The sequence below is a fragment of the Dioscorea cayenensis genome, chromosome 6, assembly GCF_009730915.1.
Source record: "Dioscorea cayenensis subsp. rotundata cultivar TDr96_F1 chromosome 6, TDr96_F1_v2_PseudoChromosome.rev07_lg8_w22 25.fasta, whole genome shotgun sequence".
Taxonomy (NCBI): domain Eukaryota; kingdom Viridiplantae; phylum Streptophyta; class Magnoliopsida; order Dioscoreales; family Dioscoreaceae; genus Dioscorea; species Dioscorea cayenensis.
In genome coordinates, this window is record NC_052476.1 from 3,672,741 (window position 1) to 3,686,720 (window position 13,980).

The window sequence follows — 13,980 nt, forward strand, 5'->3', positions numbered from 1 at the left end:
CCCATTTTTATGAATATTTGCCAAAACTGGATGTATTTTGTTTCATGTGAGATGCAAAGGAAAATGGATCTGACTCACTAATTTCTTTTAATCTCTATCTTTAAGATTTTCTTGTTTGTGTTTGATGTTCTGCAGATGATTTTCAATTGAATTTTCATAAAAATTTTAGATTTTCCATATATTATTACAAGAGATTGTATCATCTCAAGCTATCATGGCTGGCAACTGTGGGCCCTTTCCATGTTAGATCTGCACTGGCTTTGAGATGAAAAAGCTCTTTCCCACCACTATTTCTTATATGAATCATGCACAACACATCTTATAACATATATTTTCTGTGTGTGTGGGTTGTTGTTAATGGTATATGTATGTCCGTGGTGGGTCCATGTGTATGTTATATATATATATATATCCCAACTCATGATTATTACATTATTGTATTCAGATTATTTTTACGATAAAGGTGCCAAGAGAAGATCAGATGCAATATCAAATCAAGAATTATTGAGTGAGTCGATTCATGCTAATTTTGGGTTTTCTATTACTTTTATAGTCATATTTTGTTCTCTTTAAAAATTGGATATGTAATGTAATAAATTAGAATTTTAGTGAGTTGATTCATTCATGCTATTTGTCCCTTTTTAGTGAAATTTCAGTGAGAATTGGACGAGGTTATTATAGCTATTTAACAAATGAATCCTTTCATTGTTTAAAATAGCAATCAATGTTCATATATAGTACTAAGCATTGAAATTTTGTTTTTCTTTTCTTTCCATGAATGTGCTTTTATTTTAGTAAAACATATCATTTAAGTTAATAAAAAGAAATATAATAGGATATAATTAGGATGATGATATATCTTTAAAGAATTAGCATTATTATCTTTTTAGTTAGGGTGGAATATTATGTTAGAATATTTTTCTCCATTTTTAACAGAGTAGTCTACTTGTTTGAGTGGCTTGAACTTACCAAATTTATATAGGATACTAATAGAGTTGCGATGGATGTAGCACCGTTTCTGGATGTATTCAGACTCAATGATGGGGTTCATTACGCCTAACTATTTTCAATGGAGTTGAGGATTTTATTTCATTTGCATTTTCTCAACATGATTTCGTCTGTGGGAATAAAATTAGCTGTCCTTGTGTTGGTTGTCAAAATAATAAAAATGGCAAATTTCGACAATGTCCTGAAGCACCTTTTTCTTAAAGGCTTCTCGCTATGGTTACACTACTTGATTTTTACATGGAGAACAACCGATCGAGAGTCATCACATAGCAGTAATGACAATGAACCGATATGTCAAGGGCAAATGAAAATTTATATGTGAGGATGGTTAGTGGATGCAGTTAAACGAGTTTTGATTTTGATGCTAATCACAGGTCACGGAAACAAGGGTGAGAAATGTGAAAGTCCAAATCCAAGCAAGCCCAACTCTTTGTTACAAGATGCAAGAAAAGTCGTGGTCCGGATGTGTAAAACATACAAAGTTGTCAGCGCCTCTCAACTTTTTAAATTGTAAGGTTGAATTTAACACAAGTGAGTCATGCGTTTTAATCGCCCTCATACAAAGCTGTAAAGAGCAAAGTACGCCGCAGAGCATAAATGTTTACCGTAAGATTTTTATAAAATGAAGAAGTAGATTAATAAAACTTGACTTGGTTATGTCCAAATTCATGAATGCCCAAAAATTGCATGTTGTTTTATAGAGAAACAATCGAAATGAATTTTTCTCAATATGAGGACATCGATATAAGCGTGGCAAGTCAAGTGGCAAAAAGAGGGATTCCTTTTAAGATTCTCATACGCATTTTCCACTCTGTACCAAGGCTTCAAAGGCTTTATATGTCTTCCAAAAATTGCTTTCGAACACATGACTTAGCATGCATATAACAAAAAGTAATGATGATGTTTCGACATCCGGGCTTGATGGTGAGGCTTGGCAACACTCAATCTCACCCATGAATCATTTGCTATGGAACCTCAAAATGTTCAGGGCTTGGGTTGTAGTCAAGGGCGAGCCCCAATCCATTTACGCCTCGCTCAAAATCATATTCGTGTGGCACTAATAGCCATCGTGTACAACTCTACCACCATGGATGTGCATGAAAAAACCGCATATTCCTTAGTATGGTCATTCGTGGAAAATCCAAATCAAAACATTGATTTTTACGGCCCCTAATAGATGACTTGAAAGTGGGCTAGAGTGATGGTTGTATGACATATGATGCATATAGGAAACAAAATTTTACATTACGTGCTGCATTACTGTGGACAATTAATGATTTTCCCACCTATGGGATCTTGTCTGGGTGGAGTACTCATGGAAGATTATCTTGTCCATACCGCATGGAACATACAAATTTTTATATTAAACTCATGGTAGGAAGCCATGTATCTGTCATCGCGATTCTCTTACCTTCGATCATCCATTCAGAAGCAAAGAGATAAGTTCAGCAATAGAGTGGAGCGTGATTCTCCGATTCCTCGATTTTCGTGAAGAAATATTGATAAGAATTAATTCTTCCTAATATTACATATGGCAACAATGTCGATAGATCGAAAGGGTTCCAGAGGTGGAGACAACCATCATCTGAGTGAAGAAAAAGTATTTGGGAGTTGACATATTGGCATACCAATCTTATTCGCCACAATTTGGATGTCATGCATATTGAGCGAAATGTTTTTGATAATATTTTTAACACAAAGAATGGATGTCAAAGGAAAAACCAAGGACAACATCAAGGCACGAAAGGATTTGGAGTTGTATTGTAGATGGCCACAATTGCATTTGATTGAAAGTAATGGACAGACTTTCAAACCTAAGGCTTGAAAGTTTTTGATAATATTGGCATATTGGCATACCAATCTTATTCGCCAAAATTTGGATGTCATGCATATTGAGCGAAATGTTTTTGATAATATTTTTAACACAGTAATGGATGTCAAAGGAAAAAACCAAGGACAACATCAAGGCACGAAAGGATTTGGAGTTGTATTGTAGATGGCCACAATTGCATTTGATTGAAAGTAATGGACAAACTTTCAAACCTAAGGCATTTTATTGTTTGAGTAAAGAGCAAAAGAAATGCGTATGTGCATGGGTGAAACAGTTGAGACTTCCTGATGGTTTTGCATCAAACATAGCACATTATGTAAATGAGGCCCAAAGCCAATTATATGGGATGAAAAGTCATGATTGTCATGTATTCATGCAACGATTGCTTCCAATTGCATTTCGAGGTCTTCTGCCCAATTCAATTTGGGATGTGATTACTGAACTATCTCATTTCTTTAGAGATATTTGTTCAACTGAAAACCATTTCGAGCATATGATATTATTCGAAGGAAATATCATTGAAACAATTTGTAAGATGGAAAAAATCTTTCCTCCGGGGTTTTTTGATAGCATGGAACATTTACCAATACATCTACCGTATGAGGCTAAGGTGGGTGGGCCTGTACAATATCGCTGGATGTATTTATTTGAAAGGTAATATACTCTTCTATCTTTAGGGTATAGCATGTACTTAACATGTATTTAATATATGGCACCTATTAATGCTAAAGTGGTTTTATTATATATAATTTTCAGATTTTTGCATCATATCAAGAAGAAGGTGAAAATTTTGGCTTGTGTTGAGGGATCCATTTGTGAGGCATATGTTATTGAAGAAATTTCATTTTTTTGCTCATCATATTTTGAACCCAATGTGGAAACAACTTGAATTATGCCCACGTAATGGATGATGGTGGTGATATGGAACCAATGGGACGCTCGATCAATTTTCACACATCCGGGTGATTTCTATGCAAGCCATTATTTTTGATATCTAAAAAGATGATGAGTACTATGTCACGTAATTATATGTTCTAATGAATTGCACGGAGGTCACCCCTCACATTGAGTAAGTTGTAGTGTGAGTGTTCTTCATATGGTTTATATTATACTGCTAACATTAATCCTTTCATAATGATAGCATCTTTGATGAAATGGTTAAAGGAGATTCTCCTTATATAAGAGAAGTCGAACTAAAAGAAAGTGCAAAATACAAGATTTTCACAATGGTTCAAAAATTATGTAAGTTCAAATTGTGGAATTAATAAAGGTAATATATTTTATAATGCTAATGCTTATGCACTCAATTTTTTTAAGCATTGCGCTACAATAGGTTCAGATTCATAGAGATGAAATTGATGATCGTCTTATTGAGATTTCTTATAGCCCGACTTGTAGAGTACAATGCTTCAAAGGATACTTTGTAAATGGTTTCAAGTTCCATACAAAGGAATATGGGGAAACACAATGAATAGTGGGTACTGCGAAAGGAGTTGCTACAATGACTCATGCACTCATGACTTTTTATGGCATTTTGATAGATGTCATTGTGTTGAAACATTTTTGTGCTCGAAATAGGGTTGTACTTTTTCAAATGCCAACTGGTTTGACACAGCATAAAAGGAGTAAGAGTACACTCCTCCTCATGGCCTTATTGAAATTAAACACACTTCACTTCTTCAAGCTGGTGAGCTATTCGCTTTTAGCGCACGTTTAAGCTACGGTAGTTTATTATAGTGGTTATCCCTCAACTTTTAAAAAGAAAGGCTGAGATTGGTGGGCAAAGATTAAAATGAAGGCCAGAGCACTTTTTAATCTCCGTCTCATTGAAGCTAATGTAGAAATGAGAATGATCTAATAGAGGGTATATCAAGAAACTGAAGTATCTTTTCCAAGTCATGTTACTCTTTTAGAAGAACTCGATGACCCTGCAGTTCTAGTTGATGGTGAATTTGAGGAGGTGAATCCATCAATAATGGTCGATGATGGTGAAGATGGTCAAGAAGATGGAAATGATGGGTCAGAAGAAGAAGATGAATATAGTGATGACAGTGATGATGATAATGCTACTGAAGATGAATTGCAACATGAAGACAATGAGTTTGCATCCTCTGATGATGATTAGTCATACTATTAATACTTTTCTTACTACTTAGAGAATAATATTGTATTTATGAATATTTTGCTTACTATGTATTGTATTGTTATTTTCATATTTTTCTTCTTGTATGAGTTTTGTGAAACTAGAATTTATGCTTTTAATATTGGCATTCAAATATGTTCATTTATTCTTATCTAACTTTCAAATATATTTTGCATTCTCATTTTTGTTGTTTATATGTCTATGTTTTTAACTTTTTTATTTGAATACATGTAGGGTTCTAAATTTGGCATCATGAGAAACATGAAGGAACAAGGTAAAGGTAAAGGTAAAGATAGAGGTAAAAGGCATTCTTCATTGCATCATGCAATGCTGCAAAGGTCTATAAGGACATCAGCTGCATTGGCTCCCATTATTCAATCATCTAATGAGGCACCTACTTCAACTCCTGAGGTGCAGATAAATTTGCCTACTATTTCTGATCATAGCCCTACCCCTTCTAACCCTGTTTGTGGTGGACTTCTGATGAGTGAAAATGATGGATCTACTAAATCAAGTAGTATAGGGCCTAGCGTGGGACTACTCTACCCTCTAAATCCAAATGACAGAGTGCATTTGACACCAATAAATGTAGAGTAATCTTCTATCATGTCTAACATGTCTTTATAATATTTCTATTTGTAATTGTTTTTGTTTTGTTTAGAATATAAAATACTTATATGTTGCATTATGTGTTAGTGTTTTTGTTGAGAAGGGGGTCACAACAACAGTTACTTGCAATCCAAATTAGGTAAAGCAAAGGCAAACCGCTTAACAGAGAAAGAAGGAAGTATTACAAAGCACACCGGTGGTTCACGACCTTTTGCTGTTCATGGTATGAAGTTTGTATGTATTTATATTTTATAAATATCTTGTGATATATTAATAGTACCATATGATCCTTCTAAAGATAGGTTCATACTTAAAGGTTTATACTTCAAGGGTTAGCTTTCACTCAACTTATCATGAAGAAGGTAGTCTCATTAGCCTTAATACACTAATAATCCCTTAACTATATCATTATGAACAAGGTAGTCTCTAAATTATATTTTGTAATAAAATTTTCATTGAACATGGCATAATTAGTGATACTAATTTTCAATGATGATGAGTACCAATTCACCTAAAGTTTCATAAAATCTACTTAAAATGTTTTATTAATCTTTGTTAGAACATGGCATGATTTGGTTGAACATGGCACGATTTTTTATAGTTATTATTTTATTATTTTTAATCTTTGTTTAATGTTTTATTTTAATATTTATTATTATATTCAAATTTCTCAAATTTGAAACTCATGCATGCATGAACATGATCCAAATATTTGTTTTACCATTGTTGTGCACACACGGTCTGTTTTGTGGATCATTGGTTGGTGGGCTCTTGATGCTCTTTGGCATTATTTTTGAGTCTCAAAATATAAACAAAAATGTGAATGAAATGAAAAGGATCGATGGATTGTGATGCTAGTTCATGAATGAAAAGGACATGGATTGTAAATGAATGAAAAGGACATGAATGAAATGAATTTAAATATTAGTTCATTTTGCTCACCTACTCCAACAAGAAAGAACCAAGCTCTTATTTATACTTGTTCTTATTTATGTTATAGCACTAGCTAGTACTATGTTGCTGCTATATATATATATATATATTTTTTTTTTTGTCATTTTGAATTGAAGTACTTTGTGTCACTTTTGTTAAATTATTAGTACTTATAATGAACAATCTATTTCTTTTATTTATGTCTTCCTACACTTTTAAATTAAAACTATAGGCTAAGAAGCTAGGTAGGAGGTTGGATATTCAGAATTTTTCAGGCTCACACAAGCGTTAAGGGTGAAGAGGGTGATTTTACAGACAAGTCCAAGAGTTGTCAATGTAAGTGAACTTGAGTCATTTTCATAATTGTTATCATTAAAGTTTTTGATTCGACAATTGATGGAATTTTTGTTTTTATATATTAGATGTAATTTGCATGAAGCCATTGTTTAAGTGTATTAGATGTAATTTGCATGAAGCCATAAAAGTTAATGAGTTTTCCTTTTTATCATTCATTTTTATTGTATGAGTTATAAATGTTAATATTTACTTTTAAACGTGTTATAGGAAAGTATAATGTTGCATTGATAGACAAATATGGTGATGATATCTCTTCCCATCTAAGTTTTGATAGTCAGTCATGGTATGATGCAATTGGGGGATTAAAGGCTACACGCACAAGTGTATATGGTTTTGGGAGTAGGGTAGACTCAAGACAATTGTTTAGTGCGGCATCTACATGTCCTTCCACATCTGATTCAGCATGTGGACCTTCAACTTATCAACCTTTTGCAACAAATGAATGTATGTTGCAAACCCAGCAACTTGCGAAGAAAGTTCAGAATTTAGAAAGTACAGTTCTTGATATTCAACAAGGTCAAGCAGGGTTACAAAGTAAATTGGACAAAATCCTGGAGTTGGTAGAACGCGGTCATCCAACATTATTCTCTCAAGGAAGCCAATCGAGAATTAATTCAAGGGATGCCACTACTGGAGATGGTGGAGAAGATGCATAAGTAGATTCAGATGAACTTTAGAATGTTGTTGGTAACATTTGTTTTGTTAAAGTACCTTCAAAATTATTTTAATATTTTTTGTGATTGCTTGCAACTTTATAACTTCATATACCTTACATGTGTTGTTGGATTGTAGTATGAATTTATGTTTTTTTTGTTGTTGTGATGAACAAGTGATTGTATTATGGTTTGTAAGTTTGTTATATGGATATGATATTATATTCATATTATGCATAATACAGGTTTAATGTGTAAAATATGTATGTATAATGAATTAATAATAGCATTCCTGACAGAAAAGTATATTATTTACCGACGGAATTGCAATTATTACCGACAAAAAAATTAGTTTTTGGTGAATATAAAATACATTTACCAACGGAATTCCTAAATTTTAATGTTTATTACCTACGAAAAAATACAATACCGACACAAATTATAGTAATGATATTATGCTTCACCGACTAATAATAATATTTGCTCCTACGGAACTATTTCTTTTACCGATTAATAGTATTAAATTAATATTTTTTACCAACGGAAAAAAAAACTTTCCTACCGACGGAAAATTTTCTTTACCGACATATTTTTCATTATAAAATTATTTTTAGTGACGAAAAACAATACCTTTTACCGATAGAAATTTGCCATTTACGGACGGAATTATCGTAATTTAATATTTTTCACCAACGGAAAAAATAGTTTTTACCGACAAATACATTCCATTAACGACGAACAACACCGACAAAATGAATTAAATTTTTATTTTTAAATAATTATTACCGACGGAAATGTAATCATTACCAACACAAAGTTCCGTCAGTAAGTATTTATTTTTACCGACAGAATTTCTTATTACCGACGGAAAAGCATTACCGACATGAGATTTAGTGACGGATTATTTCCGACCAAATTTCCGTCGGTAATGATATCTACCAACGGAATGTCTGCTATTACCGACAAAAATTTCCGTCGGTAGTGGACTTTTTTCTTGTAGTGAAAAGACTTAACACAAGAATTGAGTCAAACAAAATTTGGGTCACAAACTCTAAACAATTGGTATGGATATTCATTTTATTTTATTTTCTAGACCAAAAAATTTTTAATTTTTTTTCAAATACAAAAAAAAAAAAAATACTTCTCCCTTGACTCAATCAAACTAAAACACTTCCAATTAAAAGTAGTTTTATTAACTAATTTAAAAAACCAAACAAAATCACATAAAATGCACTAGGAGACTCTCAATCCTTTATTATAAACTGTATAGTATGATTAATTTCATTATAGGCTTTACGTATATCCCTTATAAAACTATGAAATTGACCATTTATAAAATTAAATAAATTACAAATATAAAAATATGTCTCTATGAATTAAATAATCCATGGATACAACTTATTCACCAAACAATAAATTTTTTTTTAGAATTTGTAATTAGGCTGAAAAGTATATATATATACATATATATTAAATTACTCTCTCCGTGCGTCTCATTATAAATGTCACTTTTAGAAGCTTGTCATGCCCCCAAATTATATGTCTACATACCCAATTTAAGGGTTAATTTTCAAATTTAATTTAATTTATTAATTTAAATGCACGGTTCTCTACTATTGTCATCTTAAATGTACAACTTAGTGGAAAGAGAGAGGAATTGGCAAAATGGGAAAGATAAGTTAAATATTCATGAAATTTTTAATTTTAACTACTATTTTTACTTTTCACGAAATAGTGAAGATAAATACTTATAACGGGACAATGGGAGTAGATATGAATAAGTAACTTTACAAAATAATATATAACTTATAGGGTATATATATATATATATATATATATATATATATATATATAAATGTTACACAATTTATACAATTATTCAACTTTTTTGGGATATATATAAGTAAAGTAACTATTCTTCGGGAGTTCTCAAACAACCCCTCATTTCACGTCTTTGCTTCTAAACTTATCCTCTACCTTCTTCTCTATTTCGTCCCATTTACAAGCCCTACCGTTGATCTTCCAAGATTGCAGTAATTCTTGGATTCTTATGTCTTCCCATGAATTCCTTTGCCTCAAGAGTATGACAAGATCCTGCTCTTGTCTTGCGCCATCTTGGATTTCTCGAGTGCTCAACTAAGCCAGATTTTCATATTCTTTTGTTTTCTTTTAGAGCGTTAGAAATTGTGATACTGTGATTTGATTAAATTCCCTCTTTCAACTTGAATTTTGATTATTTTTTAAAGGTATTTGCTGTGAAATGGTTGTTAAGCACCCTTTTTTTAATTACTAAGTAATATGAAATGCATACTACAATTGCTAGTTCGTTGTTTAATGTAAAAGGAAGTTTTTAGTTTTTCATATCTAAACTCTTAAGATTGATTGATTGCATTTCCAAATTAATAAGATTATTAGAAGAGTTTAAAGCTGTATTTTGTGTGGGTTATACCAATTAAAGCTTCGTGTGAAGCTTTGTTTAAGTTTTTGGTAAAATCATGGGTTTGTTGATATTTAAATTGAGGTCTAATACGTAAATCATGTAAGAAAGGAGCCTATCCACTTGCTGTGTGAGAATTGTTATGACTAAAAAAAATTAGAAGTATAGAACGACATTCTACTTAAAAAAGTATTTGAAATGGTAACACCTTTTAACATTTAGAATATGCAGTACCTACTATTATCAAACAAATCTATTGGCTATCATAGCATTCATTTACTATATATATCAAATGATGCACCCTTTGCGTATGTACCGCAAGGGCAAGGGTGTATGAAGTAGTAAAAGCACCAGAGGTTGGGTGATTGTATCTATAGGGAATGAGAGTACTAGCTCTAACTCCAACTTTGTTATCTAATCCTATTCACGAACTTGCAAAGAAATGCAAATTGGTAGAGAGATGAAAAAGACTATTAAACTGATGAATAATCAAGAGAGAATTCAATTAGAAGAGAGTGGGTACTTGAACATTGATCCTCCTAGGATTTTGACTTTACTAACTAGATTCAAATACTTCTTCTAACACTACAAGAAAATTACATTTTACAAACAACAATTTTTCTTTTCTAATCCGTTGCTACTTTAATTTTGTAACAGATTAGTAACAATATTTTTTAGTTTCTAAAAAGGACATTGCTAATTTATTACAAACAAAATAGCAATCTGTTAGCAACAAATTTGTAACAAAATAATTCTGTTTCCAATTTTCAAAATTACAACGGATATTATTCCATTCCAAAATCGTTGCTGAATTCTGCAACAAAATTTATTTCATTACTAACCCGTTTCAGAAATTAACAACAGATTTGCAACAGAATAATTTTCATTCTAGAATGTAGAAATGGATTTGAAGTGGATCTGAGGATGTTTTAAATTTGGTTTTTAATTAGAAACAAAAAATATTCCATTGCAAATATGTTGCTAAAATTATATATATATATATATATATATATATATATATATATATATATATATATATATATATAAACTATATTTTTAAAACATATTAATTTGTCTCTAATCCAGTCCTCAAACCCTAATTAACAAAAAAAATAAGATAAAATTTTATATTTATTTTGATAATTGATACATATAATGCATGTTATAACAATTTAATTTTTCAACCAATAAAGCTCACAAATAATGATTTCATTAATACATATAGAAAACAGATGTCCAAAAACAAAGTTTAACAAAAGAAAAATGCTAACAAATAACTAATAAACTATAACTCATTTAGGTGGTCAATATCATGATCATCACTAGCTGGCTGAGTCTTGAGTGAACTACGAGTGCTGAAGGATCCTAGTCTCGAACTCCATCATCATATCCTGCATTTGACGCATCATTTATTCACAATACTCACTTCTCTCTTTCCTCATCTCGTGCAGACTCTCTAGAAGCTCTTTGTTTTATCTTATAGTTGATCAACAGTTTCACTCAACTGTATAATCTTAACTTGTAGCTTCTTGGATGATTTAGCTGTAGATGAGAAGTAATTCAATAATATCGCATACTTGTCTAATATTAGGCTATAGGTCCATAGATGATGTACCTATAGATGAGTTTTGCAATAACTAGGGATTAGAAAATAGATTCTTGGGAGCTTACTCCATAAACCTAACGTTTCTTTTCCCCTCCCACTGCTTGAAGGAATATATTTTCTTTGTCCACAATAGAAGGCTCATTACCCTCTTCTTGTGTTTGCGATGCTTGATCTACAAGGTTAAAATAACAATCCTGCCACAATAAATTTGAGAATAAAATATTGTGATTAACACAATCGAATAAAAACTCATGAAATATAAACAAAGTCTACAATATGTAAATAAATTACTCATTTATAACTCATACACATATGAGTTATTTGATCTATTTACCTTAATGACCTTAGCTCTGACATCAATAAGGTCAGAAGTAGCCTTCTTTGTATGTGTCACTTCGAAAAGCTCATATGGAAAAGGCTCACGACCAAGCCTCAATCGCTACAATAAATAACAACTTATATTAAGTTGAAATTAATGTTAGAAATAATATGTGGAGAATAAAGTTATATTTATACAAATAAAAATGCATTACCAATTTCTTTGCATGACTTATGTGGAAAATGGAGCCTCCCGAGTGCCAGGACATACCAGATCCAGGTCCTTTAGCCTCAATAAGACGGTTTGCAGAAAATTTCAAGCTTCGAGCTTTAAACTCTAAAGAATTCCATGCTTCATTCCATATTTGCCACATAGTGTCAGTCACATACCTATTTTTTCTTTACCTTTTCAAAAGACACACATCAATGATCTATAACATTCAGTAGCTTTGCACTGACATGCTATCTTGATAATAGATGAAATTGAGTCATCCCAGATTGAAAAGAAAACATCAATGATTTAATTTGTAATATCCAAATCATATCAAACTGAAGAGCAAACAAATAAATAAAATAAAATAAAATAAAAAGGATGGCAGTTGGTTAGCATATAGCATACATGATGTCATGGTGTGTAATTACACGTGTGATCAAAAGTTGAGCAAACCCCAATGCCAATGAATAGACCCTAAACTTTATTTAAATCCCATGTCTCTCTTTCCATGATCTTGCACCATCATCTCCTTCAATCTTTCATCTCCTATATTTTGCTTTTGTTTTCTCCATGGACTTCCCAAGAAATTTGATTCACATCCCTGAAAATGTTGTTCCAAAATTTCTTTGATATAAAGCACTTTCAGAAATCGACATTAAACACAGAATTTGGTTGAATGAAAACATTGATGAATGCTGGTATTATGGTTTACCTAAAGAGCACTAGAATGAAATTGATGAAGGTAAGATTATCATGCTTAAAACACCCCAACTAAATCACAATATCACCATTAAACATGAGAGATGTAGGAATTATGAACAAGGTCGAAGTATGTATTATTTTAGATTACATAGTGACTGGGCAGATGTGGTAAGGGACAATAATTTTGTTTCGGGGTGACAATGTGATGAAATGGGGATATGAATTCCAGAATGAACCAGTTATTACTATGCACAAGGCCTCTAACGGTGCTAATCCAGCAGTGTAAGAGCAGGATGTTGACATCGATGAGGAGGGTGACATTCCAAATGTCACGGCCCGACCCACGGGCCTACGGAACTCGACAACCGCCGTGATGATCCCGAGGAGAGACACTCTGCCACTCAACCCTCGAGGTGCCATAAGACTAAACAGCAACCTGGAAACAACAATATTTACACTGATACACAGCAAAAGTAGCAACAACAGCAACCACAATAATAAACAGAATTAGAGGGGTTCACAAATGCATAGGAAAGCAACAACAATAGCACAAAGCTGATACACCAAGGGTTTAAGAGTTGTTTAGATACAAAACTATGCAACAAGGTTTACTACACACTAGTGGATCCATAAGTCAAACAACATGTCCATGACCAAAAATAAACATACATGAACTAAAAAGATACACAGAAGATAGAATAGTAGTAAATGCTCAGCATTCTGCCACACCGCCGCACCTACTACCTGTAAAAGGCTGGGAATAAGAAAGAGGGGTGAGCAACTAACGTTACTGAGTGAGGGGAGGTTAGAACAACTCTAATAGAAATATACCACAATAATAACATAAATCTCCAAATATGATACTTTACAAATAAAATAACTAGTTTAGCCCATGAATACATATAATAGCAATCTTTAATTCAAAATAACAAGAAAGATAGAATAAGAAGGCATTCTACCTCAATTAGGATTTTAGAATATCAAGTGTAAAAATATTGAATATAGAGTTCCAAATTATGGAAATAAGCTAATCATGAAGTAAAGCTTCCACAATAAACATGTAAATAAAAATAGTTCCCAATTATAAGTATAACAAAATAAATCACATGAGTTTCACAATAAGTAAACATAATACTAGTGTCAAATCAAATTTATAGAAGACTACCCTC

The 13,980-nt window shown here is 32.1% G+C and overlaps 1 protein-coding gene and 2 long non-coding RNA genes across 4 annotated transcripts; all 3 read left to right on the forward strand.

Annotated features, from left to right (window-relative positions):
- Positions 1-2,716: 2,716 nt before the first annotated feature.
- LOC120263060 lies at positions 2,717-3,728 on the forward strand. Its single transcript, XM_039270982.1, has 2 exons — positions 2,717-3,493; positions 3,596-3,728. Exons 1-2 carry the CDS (start codon positions 2,943-2,945, stop codon positions 3,726-3,728), a joined length of 684 nt encoding a protein of 227 aa, XP_039126916.1. The 5' UTR covers positions 2,717-2,942.
- A 314-nt stretch (positions 3,729-4,042) lies between these two features.
- Positions 4,043-6,812, forward strand: LOC120262914. 2 transcript variants are annotated; one of them, XR_005537013.1, is made up of 3 exons: positions 4,043-4,081; positions 5,217-5,814; positions 6,757-6,812. It is a non-coding gene; the product is annotated as an uncharacterized LOC120262914 (long non-coding RNA). The 2 variants fall into 2 exon arrangements; XR_005537012.1 differs by lacking the exon at positions 4,043-4,081 and having other exon boundaries at positions 4,712-5,570; positions 5,679-5,814.
- Positions 6,813-6,825: 13 nt separating this feature from the next.
- On the forward strand, positions 6,826-7,636 carry LOC120262915. Its single transcript, XR_005537014.1, has 2 exons — positions 6,826-6,860; positions 7,089-7,636. It is a non-coding gene; the product is annotated as an uncharacterized LOC120262915 (long non-coding RNA).
- The last annotated feature ends 6,344 nt before the right edge of the window (positions 7,637-13,980 follow it).